The following is a 15,000-nucleotide window of genomic DNA, read 5'->3' on the forward strand; positions in this document are numbered from 1 at the left end:
AGTTAGGTTATGTTAGGTTAAGTTAAGTTAGGTTAGGTTAGGTTAGGTTAGGTTAGGTTAGGTTAGGTTAAGTTAGGTTAAGGTTAGGTTAGGTTAGGTTAGGTGGAGTGGCTTTAGGATAGGTTAGGTGTAGTTGTGTGGAGTAGTAGGTGGACTAATGGTGGTTCTTGTGGGGTTATTTTGTGAGTGGAGTTTGTGGATTGGGTGGTGGTGGTGGTGGTGGTGGTGGTGGTGGTAATGATATTGTCATTTATGGTAGAAAGTGAATGTATTGTTGTTGTTATTATTATTATTTATTATTATTATTATTATTATTATTATTATTATTATTATTATTATTATTATTATTATTATTATTATTATTATTACTACTACTATTACTACTACTACTACTACTACTACTACTACTACTACTACTACTACTACTACTACTACTACTACTACTACTACTACTACTACCACCACCACCACGACTATTCATACCTATCATTTCACCACAGGAGTCTGGAAGGGGGTCGGAATGCCCACCACCCCCACCACCCGCACCACCCCGCGCCTGCACCATTCTCACTCCCACCACCACCACCACAACAGCTTCGCCAACTTCACCTACGGAAGTATAGAGGATGAGGGGCGGCATTTACCTCCCGTAAGTACCCCCCTCCCTCCTCTCCCCCTCTCCCCCCTTCGTCTTCCTCCACCTCCTTTTTGTTATTTTATCTCCTTTACTTCTTCTCTATCTCATTTTTTTTTTTTCGTTTTTCTCTTTCCTTATATTTGTTTCCTTTTTTTTCTCTCTCTCTTTCTCCCATTTCTTCCTTCTTGCATCTTTTTGTCTTCCTCTCTCTCTTCCTTTCCTCTTATCTTCCACCTCTTTCCTCCTCCTCTTCCCCTCTTCCTCTTATGTTTGTTTTTCTCCCTTTTCTTCTCTCTCTCTCCATCTCCTATTTGTGTTTTTTTTTCCTGTTCTTCTCTCTCTTTATTTCGTATTTGTCTTTTCCTCCTATTCTTCCCTCTCTCCTCGTATTTTTTATCTTTTTCCTCTTTCTTATCTTTTTCCTCTCATTCTCTTTTATATGTCTCCTTTCTATTCTCTTTCTCTCTCATTCATTCATGTATTCATTCGTTCATTCGCATCTGTTGCATATTCTCTCTCTCTCTCTCTCTCTCTCTCTCTCTCTCTCCTCTCTCATCTCTCTCTCTCTCTCTCTCCTCTCTCTCTCTCTCTCTCTCTCTCTCTCTCGTCATGTTTTGGCAGTTTTATCTCTTAAGAGCCTTGGGTTATCACTGGAGGCGAAGAAGGAACACGCCACCACCACCACCACCACCACCACCACCACCAGAGGAAAGATAAGATATAGGAATTATTCGCTAGAGTTGTTTAGGTTACCGTGCTGATGAAACACTCCCGACCACGCCACGGGGTACATTACGCGGTGCACTGTGGGGTGGCGGGCACTGAAGGGAGGTGGATGTGCTGGAGGGAGGTACAAGAAGGTACATAGATACACAGGGTGGCGGCACTGAGGGGGTGGATATGCTGTGTTGGGGAGAGTTACATGGAGTTTCACAGATACACAGGCACAGCAGACCTTGCATTCCTAACGAGGTGACCTGACCTTGGACTACTGAGGTGATAGTAGAAAATGACAGCAAAAAATGGGAAGACAACATTTAAGAGAGAGAAAACACTGTCAGGTTAGAAAGAGAGAGAGAGGGGGGCGGGTTCCATCTTCTTCCTAACGTGACCTAACCTTCTCTTCCCTCCGCAGTGACCCGGGGGAGCTGCAGCAGGAGGTATTGGAGCTGACCCACACCAACAAGCGCCTGACGGGGGAAAACCATGACCCTCACCTCACACCTCACCACTGCCGAGGAGAACAATGCCGCCCTCAGGGACCAGTGTCGCGCCCTGCACCATGCCCTCGAGGGGTGAGTGGGCTTGCTGCTGCCGAGAGAGAGAGAGAGAGAGAGATGAGAGAGAGAGAGAGAGTGAGAGAGAGAGAGAGAGAGAAGGGGGGAGCGGAAGAAATTATGCTATTAAAACTTCCTATCAAACTAACATAATTTGTGGAGCTGACGAGAAGGGGGCGTGTAAGCATCCCTAAGCATATCTATATTCAGCGCCCCTACACTCAAAAGACTAATTATTGAGGTTTACACGGGTTTACAACTGTTTTTTTACGGTTCTAGTGACAGATTAACAAGATTACATTATTAACAGGGGGAAACACTCGTGAGAAAATGGCTATAGTCCTCCCTGTGGCCTTGGAAACTTAATCATGGCGAGAGCAAAACGTTTCAGGATACGGGCCTTTGTGTACTGCAGGGTGGTGGTGTGTCTGATGAAGGGAAGGAAGAAGACGAAGGAAATGCGCAGTGTAGGGAATGTTGACTGTAGGAGGGAAACCGAGGTGGTGTTGTACAGTCCACAGGGAGCAGGCTGACTGACTGCTCCGAGGCGCCGCGGCAATAGGTGGAGGAAGAGAATGAAGAAGAGGGAGAATGCAGAGATGAAAAATAAACGCTTCGTAATTTGAGTCTTACGAAGCAGAAGAGAAGAAGAAGAAAGGAGGGACACAAGAAAGAAGAAAAGAAAAGGAAGAAAAGAAGAAAGACGAAGAAAAAGAGGAAGAAGGGAGGAACACAGAGCAAACACTACCAGCCTGTACGATTTTATGAACCAGAAGCAGAAAAAAAGAAGAGGAAGAAGAAGAAAAAGAAAAAGAAGAATTTTAAGCAACCTTCTAACGACTTTTCCTGACCTGACTCCACATCACTCACCTGACCCCCTCCCCACTGACCCACTCCTCACACCCCCAGTACAGTAGCCAAGGTCAGTCAGTCAGCGCAGGGTCAGTGTGTTGGCCTCCTCGTATGAATGAGTGTGTGTGTGTATGTGTGTGTGTTTCCTGCCTCATCCTGCTGCTGCGAGGGTGTTCAGAGTGAAGTGTGTGAAGCTGCTACTTGTTATGACGGCCGCACACTGCTCCTGCCCAGCCACACTCATGCAGAGGTAGTGTACTGTGTGTGTGTGTGTGTGTGTGTGTGTGTGTGTGTGTGTGTGTGTGAACGGAAGCTGCGTCATGAGTGTTTGGTAAAGTAGTCCTTCTTGTTATCACTGTATCTACTTGGTGTGGCGCTGTTTGGCTAAGTGGGAAGAGTCTGGCGTGTGTTTTTGCTCTTTTTCTTTGCTAGGGGGATCTGGAAGTCGCTGGAAAAAGGGAGAGGAAAGAAAACACTTAAGGCGAGAAAGAAAACACTGCGTCAAGTTGGTGTGGCGTTGTTCAGTGGGAAATATTTGGTGTTTTTTTTTATCGTTTTCTGTGTAAGGGAGACTATGGAAATCGCTGAATTAAAAGGGGAAGAAAACAGAAAGAAAACACTGCAACGAGTTAGTGTTAGGGTGTATAGTGCTATTTTATTTTTATTTATTTTATTTTATTTATTTATTTATTTGCTCTCTCTCTGTGTAAGGGAGACCTGCAAATCGCTAAGAAAGAAGAAAAAAAAATCCCGCTTTATTACCGCTAAAATAAATAAACAAATAAATGAATAAAAGAGGAGTGAAAGAGAATTTAAATCTATCTGGTATGAATTGTTCCTCTTTTTTAGTGTTTTTCCGTTGAACATCATTTGTCAGTGATTGCGTGTTCCCTGCGCCTCAAGGAACACAACACGAGGACAGCCAAGCCTTACATTATAACCTTCAACACCACAACACGCACCGCCTTATCCAGCCTACAACCCAGCCTATAACCCGCTCACTGCCTATACTGACCTGACCTTGGTGCTCCCGATATGCTGACTTCCACGAACCAGTACAGCGAGACACGGACCGCTTTCATCAAACTGTGCCTTGAATGCCTACCTTATTTAGCCACCAGCAACGCAGACACCAGTAGACAGAGACAATAGAACCCACGTCTTAACCCTGCTCTCATCACACGCATGTTCAGTCGCCGCGCTTCGCCTCTGGATGCCTGCTCGGTTAGGTTAGGTTAGGTTAAGTGCCTTCTGTTCAGTCCTACTATTTCCTCTATCACCTATGTCCAAAAAGAATAGATAATGATAAATGAATAAATAAATAATAAAATAAATAGATAGAAACCCTTCCTTTTTTTTCCCTCTTCTTTTTTCTCTACCTAAATTTCCTATAACTCTTTTTTCCCTCTTCTTCCTCTCCGTCTTCCTCCTCCAGCTCGTTCATAGCCTTCCCCGATTTAATATTCCAACCTGCACCCATCTTTTATCCCATTTTTTTTTCTACATTTTGCTCTCTCATCACAATCTTCCAAGGCCACAGAGGTAATTAGCCGGGTTCCCGCGAGTGTTTCTCCTGTTAATAACGTAGAAATGTTACTAATCTGTCAGTAGATTCGTAAAAATGCACTTAAAAACCTGTGTTACTTGTACCAGAGCCTTTTAAAAGTAAAGATCATTGTAGTGTTTCTGAATACGGGAGGTGCCTTGCCTGACACTGGGGGCGCTGCTGGTGGGGTGCTGGAAAATAGGTAACTGCAAAAATAATGATGAAAATGAGGACAGGAGTGGCTTAAGCTATTCAGGGCATATGTCCGAAGAAGAGCCTTGTTGTTTTTACCAGTGCGCGGCAGACCTGAAGGCGCCTCCCAGATGGCATTGTAGAGAGGGTCCTGCATTGGCATCACACAGGCGTCTTTTGTTGTACTGCACAGCGCCGCGGGAATGTAAAATGCTGCGCTTTTGAGTGGACGTTAGGTTAGGTGGGTTGGATCAGGTTTGGTTGGGTTAGGTTAGGTTAGGTTAGGTTATATTAGGTTGCGTTAGGTTAGGTTACGTTTGGTTAAGTTAAGTAAGGTTAGGTTAGCTTGGGTTAGATTAAATTAAATTGCGTTAGTTAGGTAAGTTACTCCATGTTTACTCTTGATCTGGGCACTTACAACAAGGTAGAACACTGTCACCTCACTCAACCCCCCCACCCCTCGCCCTAGCCACTGCCTCCCATGGGACACACACACACACACACCCTATACCTTATCGCTTGTCCCTCCACCAAGCTCCCTGTGGTCTTGTCAGCCTTAAATCCCCTGGAACGGCGGCATCCACTAGCGATCACACACACACACACACACACACACACACACACATCGCATTATCACTAGGCGGTGTGGACATGGCTGGAGGGTTTATTTTATCTGTATTGCTGTATGGAATGTGGTTATTATGCTGTACAAGGTGATTAAACACTGATAACCCATATTTACGTTGGCAGGACCATCAGTGTTGTGGAATATTGAAGTGTTGTTGAAATGTGAGGCTGGGTTACGATATGTTGGGTTATGATAGTGTTAAGTTCGGTTGTTATAGGTTTGTTGTTGTTGTTGTTGTTGTTGTTGTTGTTGCTTTTCTTCTAATTCTTGTTCTTGTTCTTGTTCCTCTTCTTGTTCTTGCTTTTCTTCTTCTAATTGTTGTTGTTGTTGTTGTTGTTGTTCCTGTTTTTTCTAATTCTTGTTGTTCTTGTTATTCTTGTTCTTCATATTATTATCATCATTATTATATCAAACCCACTATAAGTAAACCACAATCAACTGCACTACAACCGCCATAACACCGCAGCAACGTCCCTGGCAACACAACACCTGCATCCGTCACCTCCTCTCCCCTCCCTCCACCCCACTCCTCTTCCCGTTTACCTTCCGCGGAGGGCGCCTGTCGAACTGTCCACGTCACAATTCACGCGTCAGAATACTTGCAGTGTAGGAAGCATATTGTAAGCTTGAGGAATGCTGTAGTGTAGTTATGTAAGAGAAAAAAAAGCACTTGTCTCGCTACGGCTGTTTTCAAAGGTCACAGAGATGATTAGCCGAGTTCCTTTTGAAGACTGTTTGTCCTTCATATTTCCGTTAATGTGTCACTGAAGTCGGAAAATCACCCTTAAAAGCCTGTGTGCCTTCAGTCAGAGCCTTTTCATGGTGGAGGTGCAGCGCAGATCTTTTTTTTTTTAGAGATGGGTCGTAAGTATTTCCGTTGTGGCCACCTTGAGGGATGCCACGTCCAACGCACGGCATGGCAAACTTTTTTTTTACTTTATTTTCTTTTTCTTTTATTTTATGTACGAGTAAGAGAGGCCTTGACTGGGGGCAACAAGAAGGCATAAATAAAAGGTACACTGAAGATGCCAGTCTCTGAAAGAGTGTAGTCTGAAAAGGTTATTGTTTTCGTCTCTCTCTTTCTCTCTCTCTCTCTCTCTCTCTCTCTCTCTCTCTCTCTCTCTCTCTCTCTCTCTCTCTCTCTCTCTCTCTCTCTCTCTCTCTCTCTCTCTCTCTCTCTCTCTCACGTGTCGATGCTCCCTCACATAAGAATCAGGCTGGAGTTGAGTCAGGTTGGTGGGTGTGGTGGACGAGGCAAGAGGCGTGGCGGTCAGAACGTGGCAGCGCGCCAACCTGCTCAGGCACGTGGCAGCGCTTTTGACCAGTCATTTTAATTCTCAGGGCATCGCAGCGTGTCTTCTGGAGAGAGAGAGAGAGAGAGAGAGAGAGAGAGAGAGAGAGAGAGAGAGAGAGAGAGAGAGAGAGGCACTGTGTATGTAGTGATGATGATTATAAGCAGGAAATTTTTACTCACACGCACACCTTTACGGACATTTACTACTACTACTACTACTACTACTACTACTACTACTACTAACTTCTTATACATGTATTTAGGCGATGTAACACCCTAACAGCCCTAATTACATGCGCTTGTTACTCCTACAGCGTGCAGCAGCAGTTGTCGGTGGCGCGGGAGCTGGAGGCGGAGGTGGAGGCAGCGCGGAGGCAGGTGGACGACGGCAGGGAGGAGAAGGAATCCCTGGTGAGCCGCCTGGCGCACCTGGAGAGGGACAACGCCTCCCTCGCCTCCAGATTACAGCTCCTCACTGACCAGGTGTGTGGGGGAGCGATGGGCGGGGCGGGGCGGGGTGAGGTAGGTGTGTTGGCAGGTGTGTAGCGTGTGCTCAGTCACCAGTCAGTCGGTTATAACAAGATTTCCTGCTTTCCGTTTTCTTTTTTTCCTTTTTTCATTTATTTATTTTCTTTTTGCTTTTTCTTTCTTTTCTCCCATCAATTCATTCCCCAGCCATGCTTCTTGTGGTGCGTAGTGCTGGATGACACACCCATGACTTACCTGTATTCAGAAACACTTTGCTCTCTCACCACGACTGTTTTAAAAGGCCACTGAGATGATTAGCCGGGTTCCCAAGAGTGTTTGTCTTGTTGTTAATGTAGAAACCTTGTCAACCTGTCTCTAGAACCGTAAAAAACACCCTTGAAACACGCGTCACTTCAACTTACAGAGCCCTTTTTGAAAACAGTGGAAGTGCGGCGCAGAGGCATTTCAGAATAGGGACCTTGTAGTGTTACAGTGTCACGCCCTCGCCCTGTCTGTCTCTGGTGCTGTGAGTCATGCATTGAGGGGCGTGTGTGCTGCCAGTCACCCTGTATGTCAATCAGTTAATCTGGTTGTGTAATTTGAGTGAGGCTGATGCAAGAGGTAATGATCAGTGAGTGAGTGAGTGTGTTTGTTTGTTTGTTGGTTAGTTATGATTGTTTTTCCTCTCTTTTTGTCATTGAATCTGTCATATCTATATATTTAATTAGTTCGTCATTTATATTTATTCGTTCAGTACGTCAGCCATTCATTTATTTATTCATTCACTCATTAATGCATTCAGTGTGCCAGTCAGACATTAATTTATTTATTCATTCAGTCACTAAGTCAATCAGCTTTATTCATTCATTCGTTCTGTCAGTAGGTCAGCCATTCATTAACTTATTAATTAATTCATTCTGTAAGTTGGTCATCCATTCATTCATTTATTCATTCATTCAGTAAGACAATCAGCCAGTCATGTATTAATTAATTTATTCATTCACTCATTCATTCAATATGTCAGCCATTCATTCATATATTCATTCATTCAGTCATTCAGTCATTCATTCAACCAGTCATCCATTCATTCATCCACTCAGTAAAGCACTCACTCACTCATTCACTCACTCATTCAGTAAGTCAGCCACTCACTCACACCAAACAACCATGAACACAACAATCACTCCCTTCCCTAACCCATCCCTCTTTCCACTCACCCTTCTATCCCTGCCCCTCACACCCACACTCACTCCAACCCCTCCCACAGCTGAATGCGGCGCAGGAGGAAGCGGAGAGCCACAGCCAGCGGGAGGAGGAGGCCGTGAGGAGGCACAGAGAGGAGGTGGCACGCCTGTCCTCCCAGCTGACCCACTGGAAGGCACAGGCGGAGACACAGACACTAGCCGCTTATCGCCTTCAAGAGACCCTGGAGGATGTGCAGAAACTAGTAGAGGTGAGGTGGAGGTTAATGGATTGACTGATAGGTAAATGTAAAGTAAATGAAAATGAAGTGATTTGTTTGGGAGAATAGGTGGAATGAAACTGACAGCCAAGAAGTGGATAGATTGATTGACTAAGTTCATGGTGCAAAAAAAAAAAAAAGAGGTAAATTATTCAATATTCTGTGATTATGGAGGGGAAGCTTTTGATAGCAGATTCTTTTTTTCATTTTTTTTTACAAGTTTGAACCTTAAAAAAATAATAATAATAATGAATAATCTCAACATTTGTATCTTCCTATAGGGTCATGTTCCTTACTTAAAAAAAGAACCATTGTATACATGTAAAATATTCCTTTTGAGTTCTTAAGGGTGGTGGGTAGGATTATAACCATATATCACACTTAATCTGCGCTGTGCTGGCCATTCTACCCACTGTGTGTGTGTGTGTACGTGTGTGTGTGTGTGTGTGTGTGTGTGTGTGTGTGTGTTTGGTGTGAATTTCCTTCCTGTGTTTTTCTTCTCTTTTTTTTCTGTTTATTCATTCCTTCATCATACACAACTCCATGTTCTGATTTCCTGCCTTCCCCTTCCTTTCCTTTTTTGTTTTCTTTTCTCTTCTTTCCTCTTTTCATTTATTTATTTCCTTTTTGCCTTTTTCTTTCTTTGCTCGTATCAATTGATGTATTTTTCTTGCTTTTTTTTACTGCACATTTCTCTCTCTCTCTCTCTCTCTCTCTCTCTCTCTCTCTCTCTCTCTCTCTCTCTCTCTCTCTCAACTGCCTTTTGTTTACATTGATACAAGGCCCTCTTTGTTTACTCCTCCTCTCCTACTTTCTCCTTTTCTTCTCTTTCTTTCACTCTCTTGTATTCCCTTTCACATTCTTCTCTATTTATATTAGTAAGCATTTCCTCTCCTCCATTTTCTTGTTTTTTTTTACTTCTCATTTCCTTTGGTTTATTTGATTTCCCATTGCGTTGTTTTATTTCCTCTTGTTTTGTTTTGTTTTGTTTTTGTATTGTTTTTTTCCTTTTCGTTATTTTCCTCTCCATTTCTTTTCATATCTTTGTTTTTTCTTTCTTTTTTTCTTGTTCGTTCTGTTGCTTTCTCTCATTCTCATTCATTTCCTTCTTTTTTGTTTGGTATCCTTTCCACTTTTGCTTATTTTCTTCCCTTTTGTACTGTTCCTTCCCTTCCTTTCCCTTCTCTTCGTATTTTTCTCTTCCTTTTTTTGTCTCTCATCCCTGTAGTCTTTTGCATCCTTCCCTTTTCTTCTCTTTCCTTCCCCGATTTTTCCTTTCCCTTCCTTTTCCTTTCCTTTCTTCCCTCCTCTTTTCTTCCCTTCCCTCCCCTTTTATCATTTCCTCCTTTACCATCCATTCTCAAATATTCATCTCTTGTATACCTGCTCTCTCTCTCTCTCTCTCTCTCTCTCTCTCTCTCTCTCTCTCTCTCTCTCTCTCTCTCTCTCTCATGGGCCTCCTTCTTCAGGTTCTAAGGGAGGAGAAGAGAAGCCTGGAGGAGCAGCTCAACCATGTGAAGGAGGAGCTAGCAGCGGCCACGGCCAGTACTGAGAGTGAAGTGAGTGGAGGAGGAGGAGGAGGAGGAGGAAGAGGATGTGCAAGGGATGGAGGAGGAGGAGGAGGGGGTTGAGACTCGAGATTCAGTCATGGAGGAGAAGAAATTGCTTAGAGGAGGAGGATTAGTATGTCAAATGAGAAATGGAACTGAAGAAGAAGAGGAGGAGGAGGAGGAGGAGGAGGAGGAGGAGGTTGAAATGTTATGTGTATATTATGTGCAGTAGGAAAAGTATAAGGATCTGAGGAAGAGGAAGAGGAGGAGGAGGAGGAGGATAATGATAAGGATGTGCATTGGTATTGGAAGAAGAGGATAAGGATGTGAGGAGGAGGAGGAAGATAATAATGGGTATATTCAAGCTGGGTTTTGTACGAAGAGGAAAATGAGAAAGAGGATGTAGGATAGACTAGAAGAGGTGGAGGAGGAAGAGGAGGAGGAGGATTTTTGGGCATGAAGTAAGAGAAGGATGATGTATGACCTTAATATGACCTCAATATGACCTCAGGATGACCCAGTGTAACCTAATCCAACACATGACCTGATTGTTGTGACCTTGATTTTGCCCCATTTCAGCTGAGTGGCCTAGAGGTGGGGGATGACGGGATGACCTTTGACACAGTAACCCCGGAGAAGGTAGCAGATGGGGGCAGGGGGAGGGATGCTGCTGGCCCCTCCCCTGTGGCCCTGACGCCTGGTGCCCTCCTTGCCACCCCTACCACTGTGACTCCAGCCCATGCACACCCCTCGCCCTCTGTCAATACACCTCTTAGTATACACTCAGAGATACAGACTATGGTAAGTAAAGTCTGCATGTTTGTCCTCTAACTGAGCGTCTTCAGCCTCTCTCTCATTGCCGCAGTGTTAAATCTCTTGCTGTCTTTGCGGTTTTCATGTTAACCCTTTCAGTTAGACATAAAACAATTGGCAGCACCAGAAGCAATGTGTGAAGCCTTTATAAGCATCTACAATAAAGTTAGCAATGAGAAAGGATATGTTTTGCAATTTCTTCCCAGTTTAAAAGTTGGACATGGCTGTAGGATGAGTAAAGATGTCTCAGAGGGATTGGCAGCACCAGAAGCAATGTGTGAAGTCTTTATAAGTATCTACAAGAAAGTTAGCAATGAGAAAGGATATGTTTTGCAATTTCTTCCCAGTTTAAAAGTTGGACATGGCTGTAGGACGAGTAAAGATGTCTCAGAGGGACTGGTAGTTACGGAAAGGTGTACCAAGTGACAGTCAAAGGGTTAAGCTTCTCTTCTCATTTCATATTAGCATATAGTTATTGAATGTCATGTATTATTTTTTCTTATTGTTTTTTACCCAACCATCTCAAATTATACGTACAGTTTATCTTGATCTCCTTACACTACTACATGTGACAGCAAAAGCCCATGTCACCTCACAGCTACTCCTCTTCTCTTTCCTTTCCGCAGGGGGAGGACAGCGGCTCCCTTCCTTTCTGTGAGAAGAGTGAGGGGGCGAACAGTGAGGAGCGCCCCAGCACCGCATCCTCTGACGCTGCTGGCTCTCCACTTGCCTCTGTCCTGAACAGCATGGTGAGGCCACACCTGTACTCTTCTCACTGATTTGCATTGTGATGACTGTGTATGTGTGTCTCTTTTTACCTAATTGTTCTTACCTATTGTATTTTCACAGTAATGTTAATTTGTCATGTTTATCTTCAATGGTGTGGATGGTCCTTGCAAACACAGCTTTATCAGTCACTGTTTTCCATTGTCTGATTGCTCTGTAAGGTAAACTTTCAAATCTTTCTTTTCCTTTTTTTTTATACAATTATTTACTGTGTCCTCTTAGTGTGTGTGTGCGTGCGTGTGTGTGTGTGTGTGTGTGTTTACCTTTCTCAAGTGTGTGTCCCCTTGAGCACCTTCTCCCTCCCTCCTCCTCCTCCTCCTCCTTTTCTTGAGTGTGCCTCCCTTAAACGGTCTCCTCCTACCTCTTCCCTCCTTATCCCTTCCCCATCCATAACCTCCCTGACCTTCATCCTGTTCCTCTCCTCCCCATTATGCATTCTTTCCTTTCTTCATCTAATTTCTCTCCATATCTTTTTTACATCTTCACCTCACTTCCTATTTTCCTTCATTTATTTATTCCTTTTTTAACGTTCCTCTCTGTGCCACTCCACCTCACGTCCCTCCCTGGCATCACCCACTCACACCTCTGGCATCCCTCACAGCTGCGTTGGTGGAGGGAGTGGGAGGAGCGTGGCATTCCCCTCCTACGTGCCATGCTCAATCAAGACACCGTTGCCCTCCACAACCATGTAGCTGCTCATTATGGTGAGTTCTGTGAGGGTTGGTTGGGTCAGTAATTGCAGATTAGTTTGTTACTTTCTCCTCATTATTCTTTTTCACATTTGCAGTTGGGATTATTTGATTTCTGTGTCTTTGGTTTGTTTCATTTCTCAGCTCTGTGTCTGCAAGGTGTTATTAATGTACTGTAGGATTGTCAGTTATTTGTTTTGTTGTATATATATATTTTTTTTGTTGTATTTGAAGATTTTTTTATATCATTTGTCTGTGTTTTACGTATTTGTGTAGGGTGTTCATTTACGTAAATGATTACTAGCCACTTGTTTTGTCGTATGTGCATTTTTTGGTTATTTCTTCACTTTCAAGCTGCACACCGGACGTAGTCATGCAAGTCACACCTTCATGTCTCGCATCTCACCCACAGAGGAACTGCTGAGGCTGGAGAGAGAGCTGCAGGAAGTCCGACGATTGACGCAGCCACTCTCCATGACCTCTGAGTGGGCGCCGCTGGAGGAGGCACTGCAGGAGGGATCAGTGAGTAGCACAAGGGACTCGGCTCTCCCATCCTCGCAGGCCACCACGCCCACCATGCGCAAAAGACAAGTCCGCACGCCGGGCTCCTTCGTGTCTCAGCTCATCTCCAAGTTTGAGTCATCCAGTCAGTCCAGCAGCCCAGTGTATTCTGAGGCCAGCGAGATACCTGGCTCTGGAGACCATCTGAGTGGCCTTTCCAGGATGCTACAGAGGGCCAGGTGGGACAGGCGGTCCTCCTTTGACGACTGTGCCAGGAGTGAGTCTACGAACTCAGAGGACGGGAGGAGTCTGGACCCTCACATCAAGAGGACCTTTGAGGAGAAGATAAGGCTACAGGAGGACTACCTAAGAGGCCACGGCAGGGACACTGTGGGCCGTGACATTCCAGCTAAGGGTGTGCAGCGTGACAGCCATGGCCCTGAGTCTGGCAGTGAAGGAGGGGGACCTGTGAGCAGTGACCAGAGTGATAGGGAGGGCAGTGTCTTCTTGGATTATGGCCTTGAACCTGAGAAGAAGAAATCTGACAATAACTCAATATCCATCACTACACAAGGCCAGGAGGACAGCAGGGAGGAGGAGGACAAAGAGGAGGAGAATGAGGGTAGGACTGTTGTGATGGAGGAGGACCCTGTGCCAATGAGTGACCCGTACATGGAGACGAGCCACTTGATGAAGCTGATGAATGAAGTGGCCGAGCAGCGGGCCATCATTGTGGAGCTCAGGCAGAAGGTGAGGTGAAAGACATAGTCATTATGTAGATGCTCAGGAAAAGTTCTCATTATCATTTGGCTTAGAATTTAATCTCTGGGTGTATAAATTGATTCTTTTTTGTTTTTTGCCCCATTTGAAAACTTCATTAATAGACTAAACATACTAAACCACAAGATAACATTGATTTTGAAGTAGTAGTAACATTTATAAAGAATTTAGCTTGCTCTCTTGATGAAAATTTTACATTATTAGCAGGAGGAACAGTCCTTGAACACACAGCCAATCAGCTCTGTGCCCTGTGAGAATAGTCGTGGTGAGAGAGCAGAGCATTTCCAAAAACAAGTTCACAACAGCACATTTAACACATTTTTAAGTCTATTTTTCTAATGGTTCTAGTAACATAACAACATTCCTACATTATAAACAGGAGAAACACTCTTAAGAACACAACTAATCATCTCTGCAGCCTAAGGAAAAGTGACAAGAGAGCACAGCATTTTTAAACATTCCTTAGTATTGTATTGTGGTGCCTGCTGCTGTGAGGACCCTAATGTATGATGTGCATCCCCAGGTGAGCAGCGGGGAGGAGGAGAAATACAAGCTGGTAACCACCCTGGAACGCCTGCACCGCCTGGCACTACTGACGTCCTCTGATACCTTCAGGTGAGGAGAAAGAGGGAGAAAGACGGTATGTGCATATGTACGTATGTTTCTAGTGCAAGAGCTGACCAGTATTGTCACTCTTGCATGCCTCTTTGCCAGTAAGCTCAGGGATTTTTGCTTCTGTTGCTGTACATCCTCCTACGACTGGAACTGTTGCAGGAGAGGAGTGTTGCGGTGCCTCAGAAAGTAGATTAGCCAAGTGTTACCGCCCCTGTTCATTTTTGGGAGTGGGAATGTGGGGCCAGTGTTTAGTTTATGAATGGGAATTTGGGAATGAGAGAAGTGTCATTTTTTGAGGGGGAGTGGGAATGGCGGCAGTGTTTCTGTTCAGGGAATGGGAATGTACTTAAGGAATTATTATTTATTTATTTTATTTTTTTTTGAGTAGTAGGAAATGTTAGCAATATTCCTATTTTTTAGAATTGGAACAGTGTCTTTACTGTACTACTAAAGGAGAAACAAAGGGAGAATAAGATTAAGAAAAGAAAAGAAAATTATAAAGAGAAAAGGAGGGGAGAATAAAGAGAATAAGAAGGAGGAGGCGAAAGAGAGTGGGAGAAGAAGGAGGAGGAAGAGAAAGAGTAGAAGAAAGACAGTAGGAGGAGGAGGAGGAAGAGTAGAAGAGAGTAGGAATAGGAGAAAGTAGTATCAGGAGGAGGAGGAGGAGGAGGAGGAGAAAGAGTAGAAAAAAGAAAGAATAGGAGAAGAAAGAAATTAGCAGTAGTAAAAGCAGCAGGAGGAGGAGGAGGAGGAGAAAGAAGAGAAAGAACAGAAGTATGAGGAGGAGGAGGAAGAAAAAGAGTAGAAGGAAAAAGAAAAAGAACAGGAGGAAGAGAAGACTGGAGAATGTTATTGTCTTGCTGTACACACACACACACACACACACACACACACACACACACACACACAC

At 44.2% G+C, this 15,000-nt stretch overlaps 2 protein-coding genes across 14 annotated transcripts in view; both read left to right on the top strand.

The window, feature by feature from the left end:
* The window catches only part of LOC135115768 (uncharacterized), a 17,077-nt gene extending 16,418 nt beyond the window's left edge, over nt 1–659 (top strand). For all 12 annotated transcript variants that reach the window (XR_010276042.1, XR_010276048.1, XR_010276045.1 and 9 more), the window contains one exon: nt 501–659. Coding sequence is in view for 2 of the 12 variants with exons in the window: in XM_064032786.1 (XP_063888856.1) it covers nt 501–630 (130 nt within the window). In the remaining 10 variants the exon portion in view is untranslated. The remainder of the gene's footprint in view (nt 1–500) is intronic.
* A 1,113-nt stretch (nt 660–1,772) lies between these two features.
* LOC135115765 (uncharacterized) overlaps nt 1,773–15,000 on the top strand; it is a 117,079-nt gene continuing 103,851 nt past the window's right edge. For both annotated transcript variants that reach the window (XM_064032781.1, XM_064032782.1), the window contains exons 1-9: nt 1,773–1,932; nt 6,741–6,909; nt 8,162–8,347; nt 9,826–9,915; nt 10,486–10,707; nt 11,346–11,468; nt 12,107–12,209; nt 12,607–13,445; nt 13,999–14,090. In XM_064032781.1, coding sequence (XP_063888851.1) covers nt 1,844–1,932; nt 6,741–6,909; nt 8,162–8,347; nt 9,826–9,915; nt 10,486–10,707; nt 11,346–11,468; nt 12,107–12,209; nt 12,607–13,445; nt 13,999–14,090 — 1,913 coding nt within the window. In that variant the 5' untranslated portion in view covers nt 1,773–1,843. The remainder of the gene's footprint in view (nt 1,933–6,740; nt 6,910–8,161; nt 8,348–9,825; nt 9,916–10,485; nt 10,708–11,345; nt 11,469–12,106; nt 12,210–12,606; nt 13,446–13,998; nt 14,091–15,000) is intronic.

Source organism: Scylla paramamosain, chromosome 29 (assembly GCF_035594125.1).
Source record: "Scylla paramamosain isolate STU-SP2022 chromosome 29, ASM3559412v1, whole genome shotgun sequence".
NCBI lineage: Eukaryota > Metazoa > Arthropoda > Malacostraca > Decapoda > Portunidae > Scylla > Scylla paramamosain.